The sequence below is a fragment of the Embiotoca jacksoni genome, unplaced genomic scaffold (assembly GCF_022577435.1).
Source record: "Embiotoca jacksoni isolate LCO1_2020_lvr unplaced genomic scaffold, fEmbJac1.0.p SCAF_68, whole genome shotgun sequence".
Lineage (NCBI taxonomy): Eukaryota > Metazoa > Chordata > Actinopteri > Embiotocidae > Embiotoca > Embiotoca jacksoni.
This window is the reverse complement of record NW_027185423.1, coordinates 1402786-1426313: the sequence shown is the minus strand read 5'-3', so window position 1 is coordinate 1426313 and position 23528 is coordinate 1402786. Positions and strand designations below refer to the sequence as shown.

Below are 23528 nucleotides of genomic sequence, written 5' to 3'. Positions count from 1 at the left end.
CTTTGAATGTTCAAACTGCCTGCTGGAAGAAAGTTGTTCTGCTCCTCCCTCCTCCTCCCTCCCCTTCCTCCTCCCTCCTCCTCTTCTCCTCCCTCCCCTCCTCCTCTCTCCCTCCTCCTCCTCCTTCTCCCCTCCTCCTCCTCCTTCCTCTCACTCTTCCCTCCTCTCCCTCCTCCTCCTTCCTCCTCCTCCTCCTCCTCCTCCTCCTCTGCTCCTCCTCATCCTCCCCCTCCTGCTCTGCTCGTCCCTCCTCCTCCTCTCTCCTCCTCTGCTTCTCCTCCTCCTCCCTCCTCTGCTCCTCGTCCTTCCTCCTCCTCCTCCCTCCCCCTCCTCGTCTGCTCTTCCTCCCTCATCCTCCTCCCTCCTCCTCCTCCTCCTCCTCTGCTCCTCCTCCCTCCTCTGCTGTCTGTTCCCATCAGCCTGTTTGTCTTCAGACTTTAAGAAGCGTTTTGTGGTTTGATTTTTGCTCCTTCCAGTTTTCCAAGGAGAAATAACTCCTCATGATTCAGGTTCTTACTTGTCTTCTTGTCGTCTCTCCTTCCACTTCACCTCCCAGGAGGTTTTTTTGCTGTGTTCCTCCTTCATCTTCATCACAGCTTCTCCGGGTCTCTGTGAAATTAAATCTGTTAGAGTAAAACTATTCTAATAAGGAGGTGAAAGATAGAATATAAAACAAGACACGATGCCAAGTTGACTGGAAATGTAAAATAGATATTTCCCAACACAGTCGTACATCTGTTGACTTACTCATGACGTCTTTTCTCCGTTTCCACCAACAAGAGAGGAGCGCTATAATAAACACAATACAAACAGACAAACTAACAGACAAACCAGCGATGAGAGCAGCAGAGCTGCATGGAGACACGAAGAACTCATCTGAAAAGATAAAACACAGAATTACACTTCGTTTCTATAGAATCCGACCCAATAGAATTAAAGTCAGAACATTTGATGAACCACGTTCACCTGGAAGGTGGATGTGAACCTCTCTGGTCTGGTTGATGTTGTTCTGTTGGACTCTACAGGTGAAGCTGTTGCTGTGTCTCTTCTCCACAGTCACTCTGCTGCTGACAGTATAGAGGTCATCAGGACCTCTGACGCTCTCTGTAGGTCCAGCAGAGAGGAGGTTTCCCTCAGCGTCCAGCCACAACACCTCAGGTTCTGGATACCAGCCTGCAGACTTACAGTCCAACATCACTCCTCTGGAGGATTCATCAAGTCCTGCTATGATGATATCAGGTGAGGAAACAGCACCTGATGTGGAGCGGGGGAATAAAAACAACCATCAGCAGAAGTTCAGGCAAATCATTGAATGATGTCAGAAAGGTTCGACAGATAAACGTGACTTCTTGGGTTCCAGTGTTTCAGTTCCCTAAACCCTCTACAATCCTGTTCTGGAGGTCCAAACACAGACCTTGAACATGGGCATTATAAACGTACTCACCAACAACCAGCTGAACAAGCGCGTCCTTCTGCAGCTCTGGGATGAAACATCTGTACGTTCCCCCATCGGGTATCTTCACGTTGGACAGCTTCAGTGAAACGTTTCCGTTCTTCAGCTCGTCGGTGAACAGCGACGTTCTCCCCTCGAACGATTGGTGCTGTTTACCCTCCAGTTCCTGACCAGAGCGCCGCACAAGGACAAATCTGGGGTCCAGATCGGGTCTCGCCCACTCCAGCGTGAAGTCCGATAGATCCGTAGCAGGTGCCAGGTGACACGGCAGAGTGATGTCATCACCACGTGTCGCTACCATTGGCTGAGTCGGACCGATCAGTTGAGGTTCACCTGGAAAAAACCAATGTTCCCGAAGGAGAGAAGTCACTTACCCAGAACCTGAATATTACACTTCAAACAAAGCAACTTCTTCCTGTTCTTTATTTTTTGCATTCCCAGTGTGAGTAAAGGGCATCCAGGCTTCAGGCTCCACGTCCTTTGATAGGACCCTGCTGCAATAGAAGACTCTTTCTAGGTTTGCAATTTACACAGATTGAAAAGCAAAAAAACCAGCAGAAAGTTATACTTAAACTGAAGCAGCTGTACATCAGTTGTTTTTTAATTTTTATAAATCTTTCCAATCACATCAACATTCAGAATAAACAAAGAAAACATATTTCTCCTGAATATTCCTGTCTTTGCAGCAGCAGCCTTCTTTCAGCCCGTTACAGCGACTCTCATCTCAGTTATCATCGTATTTCTGTCTGAACTCACCTGAACACGTCAGCGTGAGGAAAACCAGCACAGTGAGAGATGTGAGTTCACTCGTCATGGAGCTCTACACATAAACACAAACCAGAAAAAGATGCATTAAGTTCCACGGAAATAAAACGCTTGTTGTGATTTTTAGATAGTTTATCTTTCAGTATTTGTCTTTACGTTTGACCTCATTTGCTGAGTCTCTCTGTGGACCAGTAAAACGAGGCGGGTCTGAAACTATCAACTCAGAAAATCCTTCATTAATTCCTTTTTGCTTTATAATTTCTACATTGTGAAAAAAATCCTTCCATACTTGTACACTTGTAAAACTTCGAAGCCTTTCGCTGAGTGAATATAAAATGTCTTCTGTCATATTTCAGATATTTAGTTCACACTAGAAACCATTAATGAGACAAAGTCCACTTCCAACGAGACGTTTCGGTAACGTCAGTAAAGACTTCGCCCAACAGTGAACAGTTTGGTGTAACATGCCGGTTGTCCTGTTAAAATGCAGATAATGACGTGTGTTTGAAAGAGAAAAGCTCTCGGCACACCGACCTGCATTTCACCGAAAGGTTCATATTTATTGTGTTAAGTTTGAGAGAAAACGACGTACCTGCTGACGGCTGCAGACGCCTCGTCCTCCAGTCAGGCTGGTTGATCATTGAAAGCTTTGACTTTGACCTCTGACTCCTCCTCATATTGTTGCAGGTGTGGGAGTTTCAACAAACTATTTCTTAAAACATATTCATACACAGATCTGCAGGTGAAGCAAGACAACTCGTTCATGTAATAACATGAATGCAGCTGAAATTAAATGAAATCTTAAAAGTACTTTGTGACGTAAAAGCGAACGAGTGAGATTCAAACCGGACATGATATCACACCAACGTACAAAATGTCTGATGACTGAACTTTGGATTCGGGTTGATGCATTAACGGGTCATAAAATAGATCACAACGGCTTCTTTTGTTGGAGCGACCAGAAGCAGATGTGGTCAGAAAGGCAGATGAGACTGCAGGGAGCAGGAGAGAGCTTTTCAACTCTCAGCACTGTCTGTCGGGGAACTTTTCATTCTTCATCTTTGCTCTATGGTGCTCGCAGGAATTCTTCAGGATTGGAAGTGGAAAGACCAAAAATGAAAAGAAAAGAGTGAAACCTTTTGCAAAATACGAGCAAAATCCCTAAAATCCTTTAATTTGGAGCTGCGAGGTTGAAAAAGATCATTTTGGTGGGAGACGGTGCTGAAAGCAGAAGAGCAGAACCATGAACATACAGTACGTGTCCACAAACTTATGGCTGTCTGATTACAAAGCTTTCTAAAAGAAAAGCCTCCACGTGTGCCTCTGTGTTGCAGCAGTGAGCAGCGAGTCCTGCCCGACGCTCTGACAGGAACAGGAAGTGGTCATGTCCATCAGACGTCAGCTGTGTCTCAGTCGGATGCTCAGACAGTCAGGAGGACGTCATGGAGGTCCCAGCTCTCCGCTGCACACCGGGTCAGATGCTACTTTTCTTTCTTTCAACTTTTAAGATCATCTTTTCTCTGAATCGGTCTTCGTCTGATCTGTTCCTGTTGTTTTGTTTCCATCCAGTTCTGTTGGTGATGCTTCTGTCGGCTGCACACATTCAGGACGGTTACGCTCTGAATGACGGTGAGTAGAACAACACTCAACCTGGATTAAAGGTCCATCTGAACCAGTGTTTTTGAAGGTTTAGTTTTTCAGTGTTTCTGAATCTCTTTGGAGTAAAATATTCCTCGACATGTTCAGTTCTTTACACATATAGAAGAAATCAAATCAAATGTGACGTGTATAATTCTGTCCTGACAAAAACATCAAAGCTGACTGATTTACTTTTTCTTTTTTTTGAAGCGGACTTCATCTCCGTTCTTTTGTTCTTTCAGACTCGTGTTTCCGTATCGTCACAGAAAGCCTGCAGTTCTTTGAGTACGACTCCATCTCTTTTCGCTGTGAGGGTCTCGACGGCTCGACTCAGCTGAGAATAATCAGGAATAATGAGAATGTTGAGGAAGTAAGTTCGACGTGTGAGACGTCAACGATGACCTGCACCCTTAAAGAGGCTTATGAAACCGACAGTGGAGAATACCGGTGTGAGACGGAGACGGACAAAAGCACTTCTGTCTCCATCACAGTCACCGGTATGTTTGTTATATCTGCTCCACCTTCAACACGTGTTCCTGATCCTCCTTTCTTCTTTGAGGTCAAGATCGTCCTGTAAATTCACGCTATCATCGGGTTTTTATCAGATATATATTTTTACATCCACTTTTCAGCTGAGTAGTTGCAGTTTGTTGGACCAACGTCACGTTTAACTGTTACATTTACTTTGAAATCAAATTCTTCAATTATCTGACCTCAGTCGTCAGGTTTTATATGTTTGCTCCAGAAACGTGTTCATCATCATGTCACTGTTTACTTCCTGTTACAGTTCATTCAAATCATTAAACAAATATTTATCTCAAGGTTCCTCTGTGAATTATATGATGCACATGTTTTGCTTGCTTTGACTTTAGCACCATCAGGACCATTTGATTAATATTGTTCACTTTGCAGATGATTCACTGTTATACATTACTGTTATATTTCAGATTGATTTGATTTATCTCAATTACTGATGTTTCACACTGTGTTTGTTGCCACCAAATATTATATTCATGTGAGCAGCTGATCCTCTTTTCCTCACTGATCTGTCTTTTTTATCTTTACTTCACGTCCTCCAGCTGGTTCTGTGATTCTGGAGAGTCCTGCTCTTCCTGTGTCGAAGGGAAGCAGTGTGACTCTGCGTTGCAGGATGAAGAACGAGTTCCCCGGCCTGGTTGTTGATTTCTACAAAGATGGCGCCCTCTTGGAGAGCGTTTCTGAAGGAGTAATGACCCTTAACAATGTTTCCAAGTCTGACGAAGGCCTTTACAAGTGTGCTGCTGCTCGTGAAACATCACCCGCAAGCTGGCTGGCTGGGAAAGGTGAACACAGATATTATGTTTAGTCCAGGATCGATGCAGATTATAAACTATCCCAGTCACCCTACTTATCATCCCACTTGTTGAAACAAGTTTTCCTTTTGTCTTTCCATCACATGAAGAACAGTGTGCGTCGCAGCCTCGCTCCTCTCCCGTCTCCAGGCTGCGCTGGATCGCTCTCTTCATTTTCATATTGTGCCTGATGCTGCTGGCGATCGGGTTTCTTTATATACGGAACAACAAAAGTAAAGAAAAGTCATTTATTTGATGTAAATAACTCGACAGAAACACTGAAATAAGTGAGCACTCGTAATGGTGTCCTGTAACACTTTGGCTTTAACGCTTTTCTAATAGCTTACTGCAGAGTTGTGTAATTTGATGGCCATCCCTTTGTTTCCAGTGTTCGGGAAAAGCTAAATATTTAAAGTCTTCTTTTATATCTGTCATTACGTTGAACTTTAGATTGGTCTTCTTTCCGCGTGTTTTCGTTGATGTTTGTGTTTTTGCTTTTCTCTCCATCAGTTTCCTCAAAGACAGCGACAGCAGCGTCTCACTCGGGCGAAGCCGACCAAACAGGTGTGGAAACACTCGTCCTTGTGTTTCAGATGATGTGACTGCAATTCAGGCGACGTCATGGAGATGGATGAAGAGTTTTGAACTGAACTGGCACCAATGAGATTTTTTTAATGTAGCAATTTTAATTTGAAGACAAAAGAAATGTTATCTTAGATTTCAAGAGTATTATGGTTTTATATTTTTATGTAACTTTGTACAAACATTTTAATAGTTGAAATGGAGTTTTTCACTGACGTTGTGTTTTGTGTTTCAGTCTGTGGAGACGACGCCTCAGATGATCCGAACAGCGTGACGTACGCAGTCGTTTTCACAAAACGGAGAAAAGACCAAGGTTTACTTTCTTTTTTTATTTCCATTTTGCTTTTCTTCACACGGTGGGAGGAACTTGTTTTAATTCTTGTCAGATTGTAACATGCTCTTTACTTTAAGAGACGCCACGGTGCATTGAAGCTGTTTGATGAGGCTGACCTCGAGGGCCACCCGAAGGTGAAAGTGTCAGTTGAAGTGACGCGTTGCACCGTGAGGCGGACGTGGTGCTTCTTTTTACATCCTGTAATTCTCATGTGTGAGGTTTTGTTTGAGACGCTGCTGAGCGTTGCAGTCAAACCACAGCAGAAAACCACAGACAGAAGAGTGGAGGAGGCTGTTCACACATTCAGTCAGTCAGTATCAATGTTTAAAGTTAGCTCTCCTCTAACTGTTAGTTTCTCCCCTTCAGACGAGTCCTCACGTCAACCTCTTCACTCTGACCACAACTGAAATGCCACAAGCTCATCATCATGGTTCATATGCTAATCAAGTCTATTTGGACAGTTTATTACATTTCAAATATGTAAATGTGTTTTTTTTCCCTGAAATTTGCATCCTCTGAACAAGTGAAAAGATGCTGTTCAGATCCTGAATGTTATCCACCCAATAACCTGACGGCAATCAAATTGATGGTTTTATTGGTCCAATGAAAGAGATGCTAACATGATATTTATCAGTTCATCATCCTAAGAAAGTTAAATGAAACAAGATTGAGTTTGACTGCAGATTGTTCTACTTGTTGTCTACAAGGGAGGTCAGGAACAATCACAGAGGATTCACCTGGAGATCGCTCTTTCAGATCCGATCATTTCTTTTGTTCTCTCGTTTCCGAAGCAGGATCAGGACCGCTGACTCAGAATCCCGAAACTGCCAAAGAATCAAAGTTAACAAAGCAGGAAGTTATCTACTCTTCTGTCCAGACGGTGAGAGCGATGATATTATGACATCCAACAGCCAATTCTGCTTGATTTCACAAATTGACTCATGTTACAATATCTTAGAAGTACAACATATATTAGTGGTAAAAGCCATGTTAAAACATTCCTGTTACTGGGCTTTATGTTGTGACGCATGTTAAATAGATTATCAAAATATTTTAAGATTGGTTTTGTTTTTTTGTAATTGACTACAAGTCAATATTGTGGCTGTGAACATGTCTGAAAATGTGAATCACTTCTTATTGAAACTCTGATTTTGGCTGATTTACCTGATCTCAGTGACATCTGAAGGTCCATGCGCTGGAGAAATCATCAGTTATGGTTAAAATATTAGTTATGGTTAAAATATTAGTTATGGTTAAAACATTAGTTATGGTTAAAATATTAGTTATGGTTAAAATATTAGTTATGGTTAAAACATTAGTTATGGTTAAAGCATCAGTTATGGTTAAATCATTAGTTATGGTTAAAATATTAGTTATGGTTAAAACATTAGTTATGGTTAAAACATCAGTAATGGTTAAAACATTAGTTATGGTTAAAACATCAGTTATGGTTAAAACATCAGTAATGGTTAAAACATTAGTTATTGTTAAAGCATCAGTTATGGTTAAATCATTAGTTATGGTTAAATCATTAGTTATGGTTAAAACATCAGTTATGGTTAAAACATTAGTTATGGTTAAAACATTAGTTATTGTTAAAGCATCAGTTATGGTTAAAGCATCAGTTATGGTTAAATCATTAGTTATGGTTAAAGCATCAGTTATGCTTAAAGAATCAGTTATGGTTAAAACATTAGTTATGGTTAAAGCATCAGTTATGGTGAAAGCATCAGTTATGGTTAAATCATTAGTTATGGTTAAAGCATCAGTTATGCTTAAAGCATTAGTTTTGGTTAAAACATTAGTTATTGTTAAAGCATCAGTTATGGTTAAAACATTAGTTATGGTTAAAGCATCAGTTATGGTTAAAGCATCAGTTATGGTTAAATCATTAGTTATGGTTAAAGCATCAGTTATGGTTAAAGCATCAGTTACGGTTAAAACATCAGTTATGGTTAAAGCATCAGTTAAGGTTAAAACATTAGTTATGCTTAAAGCATCAGTTTTGGTTAAAACATTAGTTATTGTTAAAGCATCAGTTATGGTTAAAACATTAGTTATGGTTAAAGCATCAGTTATGGTTAAAACATCAGTTATGGTTAAAGCATCAGTTATGGTTAAAGCATCAGTTACGGTTAAAACATTAGTTATGGTGAAAGCATCAGTTATGGTTAAAGCATCCATTATGGTTAAAACATCAGTTATGGTTAAAACATCAGTTATGGTTAAAGCATCAGTTATGGTTAAAGCATCAGTTAAGGTTAAAACATTAGTTATGGTTAAAGCATCAGTTATGGTTAAAACATCAGTTATGGTTAAAGCATCAGTTATGGTTAAAGCATCAGTTACGGTTAAAACATCAGTTATGGTTAAAGCATCAGTTAAGGTTAAAACATTAGTTATGCTTAAAGCATCAGTTTTGGTTAAAACATTAGTTATTGTTAAAGCATCAGTTAAGGTTAAAACATTAGTTATGCTTAAAGCATCAGTTTTGGTTAAAACATTAGTTATTGTTAAAGCATCAGTTATGGTTAAAACATCAGTTACGGTTAAAGCATCAGTTACGGTTAAAACATCAGTTATGGTTAAAGCATCAGTTAAGGTTAAAACATTAGTTATGGTGAAAGCATCAGTTATGGTTAAAGCATCCGTTATGGTTAAAACATCAGTTATGGTTAAAACATCAGTTATGGTTAAAGCATCAGTTAAGGTTAAAACATTAGTTATGGTGAAAGCATCAGTTATGGTTAAAGCATCCGTTATGGTTAAAACATCAGTTAAGGTTAAAACATTAGTTATGGTGAAAGCATCAGTTATGGTTAAAACATCAGTTATAGTTAAAACATCAGTTACGGTTAAAGCTCTGGGAAAAGCTAATTGAAAACTTGACTTTTTAATATTTAATCATGGCGATGTTCCTTGAAATGTTTTATCTTTCAGGCCATGAAGAGCAGGAAGCCCTGATGGAGGACCTAGAAGAGATTCATGTTGTGTTGCACTAATATGCACAAAAGAAGAAAGAGCAAACCAGAACTACTTTACATTTTCCTGTGTTGAATCCTTTTTTTTAACATTTTAAACTGCTTTTGAGTATAAAACTATAAATGTAAATTTAAATTAATTAATTTTATTTGTAACAGCAATAAAATTCCCGTTGTTGTAAAGCTGTAACTTTTGTGAGTACGTTTTCCAAGTTACATCGTTCGATCGAAATCATCAAGTGAGTTACAGGCGTTTTTATAACGATGTTTATTTGCGATTTCCCCAAAAGACCTGAAATGTGAGCAAAGAGCACAGATCACATTTTGTGTCTAATCTTTTGGGAACAGAAGGAAGTGAATCCAGCAGGTCCAACCAGTTTAATAACAGTAAATTAATAAAGTATACAGATAACAAAATGATATAGATGCATTTCCTTATTGTTTCTCATGATTTTGCCTTTTTTTATTTTTTTTTTTTTTTTTTATTATGACAGTTTATGTATAATAACATAATATAACAACAAGATTCCATAACTTAATAAATCAGTCACAAAGAAAGCTTCGGATACAAAAAAAAACTAAGTTTAAAGTAAGTTTAAGTACATAAAATCATAATCAGATAAGAAAAGATAAAAGCTACACACCACAGCATAAGGTTATATAAAAAACTCCATATTCAGAAAGGTAATCTTCATAAAATTAATTTAAATCTATATGATATAAACAACTTTTGATTTTTATCTGTAATTCATCAGCAGCAGAAAACATCTGGAACTTTTTGGATTGTTTTATAGGATTATTAAAAAAAAAAATCAAAGTGTGAAACCAGAGATATTTTCTAAAAGTTACATTTCTATATTTGATATCGTATCACTTTGTAAATGTTGTGTTTAAAAAAGAAGTCTTAAACAATCACTGACTGCTTTGACTGAAATGTTCTTCAATTAAAACGTTTCATCGTCTTATTTCTTCTCTTGCTGAAGTTTAATCTCATTTTTTCTGTCTCTCGATCTCCTCGATTCGTTCTTTCATTTTCTCCATGCGAGTCTCTATCTTGGTTTTCCTTTCAGTCGTCATGGTAACCTCGTCACTCATCTTCATCATTAGTTTCTCTGTGTTCAGTTGGAGTTGTTGAATCTCGTTCTTTTTGTCCTTCAGTTTCTTGATGACTCCTTCCAGGATTTCTTCTAGTTTGAAGAATCCCTGAACTTTAACGGTCTGATCTCCCTTCTTTTCTGTTACATCTTTATCCACTAACTTCATCTTCTCTTCACTCTCCTCCACTTCTTTCTCCAACTCCTCCTTTTGGGAGGAGAGTTGTTTGTTCTGCTCCTCCAGCTCCTCCTTCATTTCCATCAGTGCATCAATCATCTGTTTCGTACTCATCTGTTCTTCTTCACTCTTTTTCAGCTCCTCTTCAAGTTTTGTCTTTTTCTCGTTCAAGTCTTCGGTCTTTTTGATTTCTTTCATGAGCTGTGATTGATCTTCATTCTTACTGTTAGAATTCTTCTTCATCTCTGTGGAAACAAATGAATGAACCGTTGAAAATGTTGAATGTTTCATTTATGCAGTACTAAAATCAAAGAGACACAATAAGCCAACAACAGTGTAGAATACGTTTCATCATGCGTTTGGAACAAGAAGCTCCTTTCTATCAACTTTCTACTTGGACTACGACCTCTGCACTTCAACATTTGAAACAATCATGTGATGCCGTCATGAATTTCATTGTGATCTGTGAACATAAGGTTGACTTTCATTGCTGCATTAGGATTTCTTCATATTAGCATTCATTTCAAATTCATTTTTAAATAAATCAAATATGTTTGACTCACTTTTGTTTTGTCTCCGTTTCCAGATAAAAAAGGAAACTGAGAGAATTAAGATGAAGCAGAAAACCACGCTGAAGCTGATAGAAGCTGCACAGTTAGACGGAGCCACGAAGAAATCATCTGTACAAACAATAAAACAAAGAAAACACACTGCATTCACGTAACGGAAAACTTCAACTGTTAAAACCTGAAACTTCTCTTTCCAGAATTTATTCCTACCTGCAATAGATATGTGAACCTCTCTGGTCTGGTTGATGTTGTTCTGTTGGACTCTACAGGTGAAGCTGTTGCTGTGTCTCTTCTCCACAGTCACTCTGCTGCTGACAGTATAGAGGTCATCAGGACCTCTGACGCTCTCTGTAGGTCCAGCAGAGAGGAGGTTTCCCTCAGCGTCCAGCCACAACACCTCAGGTTCTGGATACCAGCCTGCAGACTTACAGTCCAACATCACTCCTCTGGAGGTTCTGTCAACACTCACGATGAAGGGTGAGGAGGCAGCGCCTGGTGGTGACGGTAAGAAGAGTCACTGAAATCCACATCCCAGGTTAAAGCTCCAGAGGATATTGTCACGCATCACGTTTAACATCGTTCAACAACATTATTATTGGTGAAGTTCTGTTGAAGCTTCTGCTCGAAATCTACAAAGATTTAATCAGTCTCAGTTCTTCCACGAAATCTTTCAGAAGTTTCTCTGTTTGTAACCTCAGTAACACATGATCTTCTTGTTGATGTGTCTGTGAACGTTACCTTCAGAGCGGTGTGTCAGCAGCAGCAGGCCAAGAGTGAGATAGAAAACCAAATCACTGCAGAAACCCAGCGGAGACGGAAACCATCGTCTGTCTTTCAGATGGAACATTTTCAAGTTCTGAAACTGCAAAGAAATCATTTGTCACATGTTAATTTAAAAAAGTAGATCAATAAGTTCAGAGTGTTCCTGAACGCAGCACGGTGATGCACATGCAGCAGCAGGAAGCAACGACCTCCATGAAGAAGTATTCAGAGTGTCGTCTCTTAACTTCCTGATGAAGGTCGTTACTTCCTGCTGCTCCGTGTTCATCACTGAGCCGATTGGATGGAACAGGAGGAGTCAACAAAGTTTTTGATTGCTCCTCATAATACATGATAAAATCCAAAAGTTATTCCCAAATAACAAAAGAAAAATAAAGGTCCTTCAGAGTCCTCCGTGATTTCCAAGCAAACGATATGAAATTAGATTCAAATCTTTTCATCAGAAACAGTCATTCTGCTGGTCACCAACATTTCCACCTTCATGCCGACCTACATTGTGGGACTTGAATGTCGACCGTGTGTTTGGTGTCTCGTGAATCCAAATATGTTGAGATTCAAATCTGACCAAGAGTCAAACTTGTACATCAATGAATTGAATCATTTTCAGTCTCTTTCCACTCGTGTAAACAACATGTCGACATTGTGTTCATGTTCAGGAAGTAGCGGGACAATTTGAAGAAATCTCTCTCTGTCCTAGTTTCAATACGATCAATAAGATTTAAGTTTTACTGAAAAGATTTGTCACACGTTACCACATGAAATACACAAAGTATTTATAAAAGCACACATACCTGCTGCAGATATCAGCGAGTCGTCTCAACTACTAAGTTTGTGACACCGTCAGTCCTCCAATAACAGAATGTGGACTTTCAGCTCAGACGTCGGGGAGTCTGTTTTATCATGTTGTAAAATGTTTGATAAGAACCACGTTATGAACTCTGGATGTGAAAAGAAGTGAAGATTCTTCCAGGTGAAACAGACGTAGGAGATGTTTGAAGTCATATTTGGACTTATTTATGATGCTTTCTGACAATGAAGACTCTCTAAACAAAAGTCTGATAGTTTGAAATCATTTCATGCCTTTTTGTTGAATGTCGGTTTTGAATACTTTTTGAAGACTAAACGTTTTCATCAACCCTCGTATTTCATAGTTTTGTTAAACATTTATGAGCTACCATTTTTTGTTTGCAGACTTGTAGGTTTATGTTTTAGACCTTTCTCAGAGCTGCTCTTAGTCTCGCTGACAAACTCAAACCTTCAAATGTGTGACTCGTCACCACAAAAAGCTGCACAGGAAGAGGAAGTGGACACCTCCATTATCTATCAGTGGGTCCCAGACTTAGTTATCAGTAAGACAGCATGGAGGCAGCAGCGCTCTGCGTCCGACTGTGTGAGTACTCCATCTCTTTATTATTGGAAGAGCATGTTTTAAATGTCACATTTAATAAGATGCACATGTGCAGTTGAAAGTATTATCTCTTCTACTGACTCTGTTTCCTTTGTTTCCCCAGTAATGAATGTGTTGCTGCTTGTGTTTGCAGAGGATCAGTGCTGTTACTGTGCTGAGGGAACCGGTGAGTTACAGTTACTGGAACGACAACACATGGTTTAGATTTGATGTCATGTTGCAAACAGGCATCATATCACACGCGTGTATTCATCCGTTAACCTTCAAGAAAAGTCTGTAATTTTTGGGGTTCGCAGATCTAAGATGTGAAAATAAGATCACGACATGAAAGGAAATATTTTACTGTGGAAAATAATATTAAAATAATTGTTTTCACAGGTGAGGCTTTTCTTCGTGTGGTTCCAAACAGGCTGCAGTTCTTTGAGTATGAGTCGTTCTCCTGTTTCTGTGAAGGATTTGATCATTTCAGTCAGTCGGCAGTGATGAAGACGATCATGGGAGTCCAAACGTTTTGTGCCGTCGACGACAAGGAATCAAAAGGATCCTGTAAATTTACTAGAGTCTTTTCAACAGACAGCGGACAATACTGGTGTGAGGCTATCGGAAGAGGGAGAAGCACCTCCGTCAACATCGCTGTTACTGGTACGTATTGATCCATTTAAAAATATAAGCATACAAATCACTATACATTGACAATAACATCCCCAAAACAAACACATAAACCAAACCTACATGTGCCTCCAGAAAATGATGACAAACGATGTCTTATTTTGACACTTAAACTGATTGTTCTCTCAGAAATTCAATAATAATATTGTCTCAAGATTATTTAATCATCCAGAAAATATGATGCTGCTAATAAAGTTCAAGATATTCATATTTGCGATACTGTACATTGAAATAGTTCATTAATTTTCATCCTAAAAAAAACAAGTAGTCACAAGTGCAAAACAAAAAAGAAATAAAAGAAATGTTAGTGGACAGCAGCAGGTGATGAGGCCAGGAAACGAGGGTCAGGAGTGGAAACTATCTGCACCTGTGGTTGATGAGCACCTGCTGGATGGAGGGCACATGTTTGTCTGCTCGAGCTTCAACCGACTGTCTCCTGACTTTGAGGCAGAGTAACAGGTTGTACTGGATCAGAAAGATGTTTATATACGATGTGAGACTTGCTGTTTGTACCTGAAGAAGTTTGCATTGATCAAAACACTGTCTGGTCCTCGTTTTAAGAAGAGCAGCTGTGTTCGGACCCTTCATTTAAAAATCAACTCATGTAAGAACTCTGCATTAAGGTTCTACATTCGTCTCATAAGACAAGTCATTTTCTTCCTGTCCTGGGACGTACCACTTGTAAATGTCTTGTTTGTCAGCTGGCTCTGTGATCCTGGACAGTCCCACCCTCCCTGTGGTGGCAGGAGAAACTGTGACTCTGAGTTGCAGGAACAACTTGCAAACAGACTCCTCTGACTTAGTAGCTGACTTCTACAAAGATGGCAAGCTAAGGAGGACCGGCTACAATGGAAACATGACCATCGATAACGTCTCCAAGTCGGACGAAGGACTCTACCGGTGCAGCATCGGTCATGTTGGAGAGTCAGCAGAGAGCCGGCTGTCTGTCAGAGGTGAGACGCAACAAATGCAAGTTGAGGCTGTAGCATCATAAGATGACATGGAGCTCCTGCCTTCACAGCATCTCCATCTCCTGCCTTCACAGCATCTCCATCAGTTCAAGTAGAAACTCATCCTCCGCTCCTTCACTTCCTGCATGTTTTCCTCCTGTCGGCTGCCGTTTCCATGTTCATGGTGGTTGTGTCTTTGCTTGTGTTGCTGCGATGCCGAAAAGGTAAACACCAAACTGTTTTTATGACCTTCACATCTGCAAATAACGTCAACATTCAAGTTTTTATTGTAAAAAATAAATAAACATGCAAAGTAGATTTTACCAACAACAGCAATGTTTACCTTCCAATTTCCCAAGTGTTGACATCATCACACCATTTTGAATCTCTGTACTTCAGTGTCTGTGTATTTCCTCAAAGACATCAACATCACAATCAAGTGAAAGTCAAACAGGTAAAGAACACGAAACATGTCGTTATGTAAGAGATCATTTTTTTCATTTATCGGAACATCTCGTCATTCACGAACTCGACCGAACCCCGAATATTTATGTTTGATTGGCTTCAAGATGTTTGCTTCAAACGAAATTACCTCAGTTGGATGTAATCACTACATGTATTGTCTTTGCATCTATTTTATTGGTGTGTGTGTGTGTGTGTGTGTGTGTGTGTGTGTGTGTGTGTGTGTTTTCAGCATCTGGACCAACCAGTGAAGTTCATCCTGAATGGTCCACATACTCTCTCATCACAGCAACCGTAATATACAGTAGTACAGGTACGGCTCCTTTTACAGACAAACACAAAATGCTGCAAGTAAACGTTGTGCTTCAGAATGAAAGAGTTTTTGTAGAGGTTTGTAAAAGCCTGAGCATGAAGTTTATTTCAGGAGCTGAAGACGTGACTCCAAACGTCAAACACAAACCACATGAGAAAACCACAGCACCTTTCAAATAGCTTCCTGAATGAGACTCTGAGAAGTTTAGTTTTTTTCTTCTTACTCCGGTAGAACGAGCGCAGCATCCTCTGACTTATGGTATTAAATAAAAGAATAGTTGAAGCGTGCTGCATGTTAACAGACTGAAGTGTTTCCTGAGCAGAACCTGGAGGGTCCAGTTTCACAACGTTGGTCAACACTTCCTCAGCGGATACCAACCAACATACAGCAGATACAGAAAGCTTCTACTGCGCAATCAAATAGGTAATGAATAAAATAACTCCGCTGCTCAGCTCTAAACGTTTCCTCGAAACCTTCATACAAGAACTCAGGATCTCTGACTTTTTTTTAAAAAAACAAAAATTTCTGAACTCTAAATTTTCGGTCTGAATTACAGCAATACAAAGATTTAACCAAAACAGTACGTACGTCACATATTCAGGGATGTTTCATGAGATTAGCATCGTTTGATACATTGATTACACTCAGAAAAGCAATTAGGAAAAAAAGAGTAATAATTGTAATTTCTGTGAATCTTCCATCTCCAGGTCATTGAGTCTGGGAGTGGAGACATCCGGCTGAAGCCTCGGTTTCCTTACGTGGCATCTTATTGATGAAAAAGTGGTTTTTAATTAACTTTGACATTTAGAAGTTTGTTATATTTTTGACAGGTAATATGTTGGTTTTGTTTGAGGTGCATATGCACCCATAATAAAATATAAAACATTAAATGAGCGCACGTCATTTTAAAAATGGCCCGACGTGGTCTTCGTCGTCATCAACCTGATTTTGAGGTCTTCTTTGGCGTCACAGTTATGAACAGTTAAACCAACTTCCAAATCCATTCACTGTGGTCAGCTACTGATCTGTTTTATCAGCTGGGCAACTCTGACTGTGAGCGAGACCTTAACACACCTCTGGTGTCTGAACGAATGTGAAGCTCCACAATCCTTCACCAGTCAGCCTGCTTTGAGCAGAAAGTGCTTTCGGAGTTTGAACCTTTCGGGCCTTTTTATCAAATGAAACAAAAGGCTTGAGGAGGGAGTTTGACCCAAATAACAAAGATCTGTGAGCAGATATTAAAACAAGGCCCCGCCACGTGACTCTTCAGCACACGTTTATTTTTGCATCGTTATCCGTCAGTCATACAGGAAGAGGAGGGTCCAACCTACATTTCACCGAGCCGCATTTCAGTCTGATGTTCAGACCGTCGAGACATCATGGAGGTCACAGCTCTCTGCATCACGCTGGGTGAGTTCTCATCGCGTCTCAGTGGGACATTTAGCAACTAACCTGCAACTAGTCACAACTAGAGAGGTCAGAGGTCACGTTGCATGTGTGGAATTTGGTCGGTAGATTTTTATTTTCATACAGACTTCAAATAAAAACAACCAAGTCTGTTAACTTTTTTCTGCTGGGCAGTGATGAAGGTGTTGGTGCTGCTGTTGGTGCCAGTTCACATCAACGATGCTCAGGACAGACGTAAGTAACAATTACTGATTGAAAAACATACATATTGATATAACCGTTTTTTGGAGCTACAACTCTGAATGTTTGTGTTGCGGATCTCCAAAATATCTTCATAATAATACTCATTTATTTTTGCGTCCGTGTCTCGATTGCAGCTTTTGCTGTGATCGTTCCAACCTCTCTGCAGGTCTTCGAGTACAGCTCCTTCTCCATTCACTGCGAGGGTTTGAACACCACGACCGGATGGACCGTCCTGAGGAAGAGAGAAGGAGAAGTCGGCGCGTGCATCACCAACTGGGTGGCGGCGGCGGCGGCGTGCCATCAAACCGGCCTACCTCACCGACAGCGGAGAGTACTGGTGTGAGACCGGAGGAGAGAGGAGCAACGCCGTGAACATCGTCGTCACTGGTAACAGACACGTTCAAGTCCGCCGCCAAATCACAGGTGTTCACGTACCAGTGGAGCTCAGGTGCTGATGCTGATGTAGTGATGTAGGTAGTGATGTAGTGATGTCGTGATGTAGGTAGTGATGTAATGATGTAGGTAGCGATGTAGTGATGTAGGTAGTGATGTAGTGATGTAGGTAGTGATGTCGTGATGTAGGTAGTGATGTAATGATGTAGGTAGCGATGTAGTGATGTAGGTAGTGATGTAGTGATGTAATGATGTAGGTAGCGATGTAGTGATGTAGGTAGTGATGTAGTGATGTAGGTAGTGATGTAATGATGTAGGTAGTGATGTAGTGATGTAATGATGTAGGTAGTGATGTAGCGATGTAGTGATGTAGGTAGTGATGTAGTGATGTAGGTAGTGATGTAGTGATGTAGCGATGTAGTGATGTAATGATGTAGGTAGCGATGTAGTGATGTAGGTAGTGATGTAGTGATGTAATGATGTAGGTAGTGATGTAGTGATGTAGGTAGTGATGTAGTGATGTAGGTAGTGATGTAGTGATGTCGTGATGTAGGTAGTGATGTAATGATGTAGGTAGCGATGTAGTGATGTAGTGATGTAATGATGTAGGTAGCGAGGTAGTGATGTAGGTAGTGATGTAGCGATGTAGTGATGTAGGTAGTGATGTAGTGATGTAGGTAGTGATGTAGTGATGTAGCGATGTAGCGATGTAGTGATGTAATGATGTAGGTAGTGATGTAGCGATGTAGTGATGTAGGTAGTGATGTAGTGATGTAATGATGTAGGTAGCGATGTAGTGATGTAGGTAGTGATGTAGGTAGTGATGTAGTGATGTCGTGATGTAGGTAGTGATGTAATGATGTAGGTAGCGATGTAGTGATGTAGGTAGTGATGTAGTGATGTAGGTAGTGATGTAGTGATGTAATGATGTAGGTAGCAATGTAGTGATGTAGGTAGTGATGTAGGTAGTGATGTAGTGATGTAGGTAGTGATGTAATGATGTAGGTAGTGATGTAGCGATGTAGTGATGTAGGTAGTGATGTAGCGATGTAGTGATGTAGGTAGTGATGTAGTGATGTAGGTAGTGATGTAGTGATGTAGTGATGTAATGATGTAGGTAGTGATGTAGTGATGTAATGATGTAGGTAGTGATGTAGCGATGTAGTGATGTAGGTAGTGATGTAGTGATGTAGGTAGTGATGTAGTGATGTAGCGATGTAGCGATGTAGTGATGTAATGATGTAGGTAGTGATGTAGTGATGTAATGATGTAGGTAGTGATGTAGCGATGTAGTGATGTAGGTAGTGATGTAGTGATGTAATGATGTAGGTAGCGATGTAGTGATGTAGGTAGTGATGTAGGTAGTGATGTAGTGATGTCGTGATGTAGGTAGTGATGTAATGATGTAGGTAGCGATGTAGTGATGTAGTGATGTAGGTAGTGATGTAGTGATGTAATGATGTAGGTAGCAATGTAGTGATGTAGGTAGTGATGTAGGTAGTGATGTAGGTAGTGATGTAATGATGTAGGTAGTGATGTAGCGATGTAGTGATGTAGGTAGTGATGTAGCGATGTAGTGATGTAGGTAGTGATGTAGTGATGTAGGTAGTGATGTAGTGATGTAGTGATGTAGGTAGTGATGTAATGATGTAGGTAGTGATGTAGCGATGTAGTGATGTAGGTAGTGATGTAGTGATGTAGGTAGTGATGTAGTGATGTAATGATGTAGGTAGTGATGTAGCGATGTAGTGATGTAGGTAGTGATGTAGTGATGTAGGTAGTGATGTAGTGATGTAGCGATGTAGCGATGTAGTGATGTAATGATGTAGGTAGTGATGTAGTGATGTAGTGATGTAATGATGTAGGTAGTGATGTAGTGATGTAGGTAGTGATGTAATGATGTAGGTAGTGATGTAGTGATGTAGGTAGTGATGTAGTGATGTAGCGTGGAGCTCTGACCTGTGGAGGTGATGCCTTCCCACAGCTCCATGTGCATCACTGTGCTGCGCTTCATTTAGGAACAACAGAAACATTCTGCTAACTCTTTCATTCATCTTCATAAGTTTACTTATATTTTACCTCCGTAAAGCATTTTGTAATTATAAAGAGGCTTTAATGGCCTTTAAAAAAAAGAAAAAAAAAAAAAAAAAAAAAGCCTATTCCTGTAATTCTAAAGATGCACCAGCTGTTAAACCTGCAGCTTCCTATTAAAACGGTATTTCTGAAATTGTTTTTGCTCAGCTGGACCTGTGATCCTGGAGAGTCCTGCTCTTCCTGTGACGGAGGGAGACTCTGTGACTCTGAGCTGCAGATCTAAGATGACCGCCTCCACCCTCATCACTGACTTCTTCAAAGACGGCCTTTACATCAGCAGCAGCTCCAGAGGGAAGGTGACCATCAACAGAGTTACCAAGTTGGATGAAGGACTCTACAAGTGCACAATCTCTGACTCTGGAGAATCACCTCAGAGCTTGCTGGCTGTCAGAGGTGAGACATAAAGTTTGTTTGTTGTCATTCTATTTCTTTTATTATTAAATGAAATGTTTATATTGATATTTATTAAAACATAATATTAAAATCAAAAGGATCAAATCAAATGTCAAATATTAGCGGCTAAACAATTGTGTAATGTACTTCAGCTACAGTACATTCAGGGGGAATGTTACTCCATCGTAACCGTTAAGATGTCTGGTTTGATGGTTGTGAGGTTATTGAGGTTTTGGAGAGAAATACACGAGTGTCATCTGCAAACACGTTATATTTCAGTCTCCAAATAGTTTATGTAAATTAAGAACAACCATGGCTCCAAAATCAACCCTTGCGACACGCCACATTCGTTTTAAAAGCAGATAATGGTTATTAATGAATAAAGAGAAGTTACAAACAGACTTGGACGATGTTGAGAACCATCTTCTTCAGCATTAGTAATGTTAAATAAAAGCTGTTTTTGTGCAGCATTCTTAGCTAACACCAGTCCTCCTTCCCTTTCACTTCTTTTGCCTTGTAAATGTAAATATATGATGTTGAGCTAAACAACAAACAACACATTTGTTTCCCACAATGCCTCATGACCGTTTTCTTTTGTTTCTTGCAGGACTTCGCAGAGCGACTCCCCACTCTTCACAGAACTCTTGCCACGTTTACGTGGTCTTACGGACTGTTTTCACTGTTGTGTTGGTGGCTGTGCTGCTGCTGTTGGTGGGATTCCTTCACCGCGGGAAACTCAGATTTCGGTAGAACTGACTCAGACTCACTTTGACAAACGCACCTTCGTTCCCGATCTCATCTTTCTGATACAAGAGCAAGTAGCAGAAGCTTTATGTTGGTCATTCCTTCTCTCTACATTTTCTGTCCAGTATCTTTGTCATTTTGGGGTCCTGTTTTTGGAGAATGGCCTGCAGAGGTCATAAAGGAGCTCAACGTGTGTTAACTTTCATTAAATGAAATAAATAACTGCAAAAGGTTTTCTCAGAATCTGCCTCTTTACCATGTGCAGCTGCTATTGTCTGACTTTCACAAGCAGACAAAACCGAAACCACAAAAAGACGTGCTGTACATCTTCTGTGTTTTGTTTTAGATACTACAGATGCTGGTGGTAATTTAAGAAACAAACCACAAAAGAACCCTGATAGAAAACAGTGAAAGCAGCAGTGATGTCTGTCTCAATGGTGCTTTGGTGAATGGTGTGGGATCACAATAGACCCAGCTTTAAATATATAAGATTATACATAAGGAATTAAATGTGTACATTTCTGCTGGCCATTTATTTGCTGTATATAAGAAGGTGTGCTTGTATCCAAATCAATCATATTAGTTGTGGGAATTTATAAGGGTTGTGGTTGGAAACCATCGACTGTATGAAAGTGTTCTTTGCATCGGGTCTGACAAGTGGAGTCAATGCAGAAGTGTCTTGAAGTGCAATACCAGAGTGTTTTGAGTGACAGGCCTGGGGTGCAGTCAGGTTTCTGGTTATAGGTGGGCGGGGCATGCTGCCCTCGCTCCGCCCCAGCTCGTCCAAATATGGTCACTTCTGGCTCCAAAAAAAAAAGTAAGATGGTGATGGTCAAAATGTTTGATTGGAAGTATTAACGTCAACCTGACTATAAAAAGTGCCTCCATGCAAATAAAATGATATGAAGATATCAGCCATGGACTTGATCAACAGTGTCCCAGTTAATAAGATAAAACAAAAGGACAGGTTTAATTCCAGTTTGGGATTCAGACATCGACATGTTGTTTGTCTGTTTATTAGCTGACCTTTTTGGCACCTTGTAGTCACGTCACTGACTGCTGCCGGATCACTTGTCTGTCCAGGGTCGATCTACGTGACACAACCTCAGCAGCTCCGTACCGCAGAGGAAAGTCACAGGAAGTGAAGGTTCTCGTCTATAATAAACTTTAGCTGAACGTCAGTGTGATGATCAGACAGCCAGACGACATGGAGAGCATGACGTTCTGCATTTATCGATGTGCGTATTGAGTACTATTTGCTGCTGTTGTTTATTAGACCTCGTAGGTATAATTATTCTTTTGTCTAATGCAAAACATTTTCTTTGTTTCTACAGTGATAAATATGTGGTTGATGCTGGTGACTCAAGTTCAGAGCAGTTCTTCTACTCAGAAAGCTTGTAAGTAGACATTAATGACCAAATCCATCATTACTGTTGACTTTTGCACAATTGAGTAACTTTCTAACAGACATGTTCAGTTCCAAAACATCACTTAGGTATCATGATTTTCATATGTAGGCTTTAGCTTCCTTTACTTGCGCTAGTGCAGTTTTATTTTTTTTTTTATTTTTTTTAACTTTTCAGATGCAGCTTTCCCTCACGTCGCTCCAGACACTTTGCAGTACTTTCAATACGAGTCTGTGTCTTTCACCTGTGAGGGGTTCGACTCGTCGCTTGGATGGAAACTGATGAGGAAGATCCCGAGCGAAAATATGGCGTGTGGCACCAACTGGGGAGTTTTAAATGGGTCCCTTTGTGTCTTCAGAAATGTGTATGTAGAAGACAGCGGACAATATTGGTGTGAAACCAGAGACGGAAAGAGAAGCAACACTGTCAACATCACTGTTACTGGTAGGTCCACAGTGACTGTGTTCATGTTTATCGAATCACTGGTGAATTTCATATTTAAAACATGTTATGAGTTTCTCTGGAATCAGGACTGTTGAGCTCTGCGACAGCACAAATCCAGGGACCATTCATGCCCATAACTTCTAAAAAGCTTGTTTAATTATTTATTGTTTGTAGTACTTTAATCACTTATTTGGCACCTGAATGTGTTTATAGTAGTAAGAACAGGGTGTCACAGATAAAACAAGATTGAAAGACCTACAAACAAAATGACACAAGGGTTTATCTCTTTCTAAAACTGGTGAGCAACACTTTTCAGTTGTGTTGGGTTGTAAATATAAAACAACAGTGATAATACTGTTTTTCAGCTGGTTCTGTGATTATGGAGAGTCCTGTCCTTCCTGTGATGGAGGGAGATGATGTGACTCTGCGTTGCAAAAGCAAGACGGCTTCTTCCAGCATCTCTGCGTCCTTCTATAAAAACGGGCTCCTCGTCAACAACGAGGGAAAGTTGACCATCTGCAATGTTTCCAGGTCTGATGAGGGACTCTACAAGTGCAGCATCTCTGATGGTGGAGAGTCACCAGAGAGCCTGCTGCCTGCTTGTCAAAGGTGAGACTTGGAAAAACAAACCAGCACATTATGTGAAAAAGATATGATGATATGATATAGCATTTTAAACAATGCCAGTTTCCTTAGCCACATAATACAGTGGTTCTGTCAGTCCCATGTAGGATTTGATTTAATGTGTGCAACAGCATGCCTTTGTAACTTAACGATCACCTGAAAAAACAGGTGCAATTAGGGGTTGGTTGGCAGGTCTAACAAACTGTAGTCCAAAATATTTCTGCCATCTGTGGCAAACAAATTTCTAAGGAGTGGCTGTGCATAAAATTAGAA

The 23528-nt window shown here is 40.1% G+C and overlaps 3 protein-coding genes across 3 annotated transcripts; 2 read left to right on the top strand and 1 right to left on the bottom strand.

Moving 5' to 3' along the window:
• Positions 1–513: 513 nt before the first annotated feature.
• On the bottom strand, positions 514–6314 carry LOC138214135 (butyrophilin subfamily 2 member A1-like). The gene is made up of 6 exons (XM_069175503.1): positions 6270–6314; positions 6170–6219; positions 1445–1770; positions 967–1254; positions 824–876; positions 514–609 (listed from the first exon to the last, which is right to left on the bottom strand). Exons 1-6 carry the CDS (start codon positions 6312–6314, stop codon positions 514–516), a joined length of 858 nt encoding a protein of 285 aa, XP_069031604.1.
• A 7649-nt stretch (positions 6315–13963) lies between these two features.
• On the top strand, positions 13964–15310 carry LOC138214144 (sialoadhesin-like). The gene is made up of 3 exons (XM_069175514.1): positions 13964–14735; positions 14828–14956; positions 15132–15310. Exons 1-3 carry the CDS (start codon positions 14468–14470, stop codon positions 15173–15175), a joined length of 441 nt encoding a protein of 146 aa, XP_069031615.1. The 5' UTR covers positions 13964–14467; the 3' UTR covers positions 15176–15310.
• Positions 15169–23244, top strand: LOC138214134 (Fc receptor-like protein 5). Its single transcript, XM_069175502.1, has 11 exons — positions 15169–15186; positions 15427–15507; positions 15830–15930; positions 16215–16917; positions 17089–17148; positions 17292–17544; positions 19792–20037; positions 20645–20783; positions 22116–22178; positions 22365–22631; positions 22997–23244. Exons 7-11 carry the CDS (start codon positions 19969–19971, stop codon positions 23242–23244), a joined length of 786 nt encoding a protein of 261 aa, XP_069031603.1. The 5' UTR covers positions 15169–15186; positions 15427–15507; positions 15830–15930; positions 16215–16917; positions 17089–17148; positions 17292–17544; positions 19792–19968.
• Positions 23245–23528: the final 284 nt, after the last annotated feature.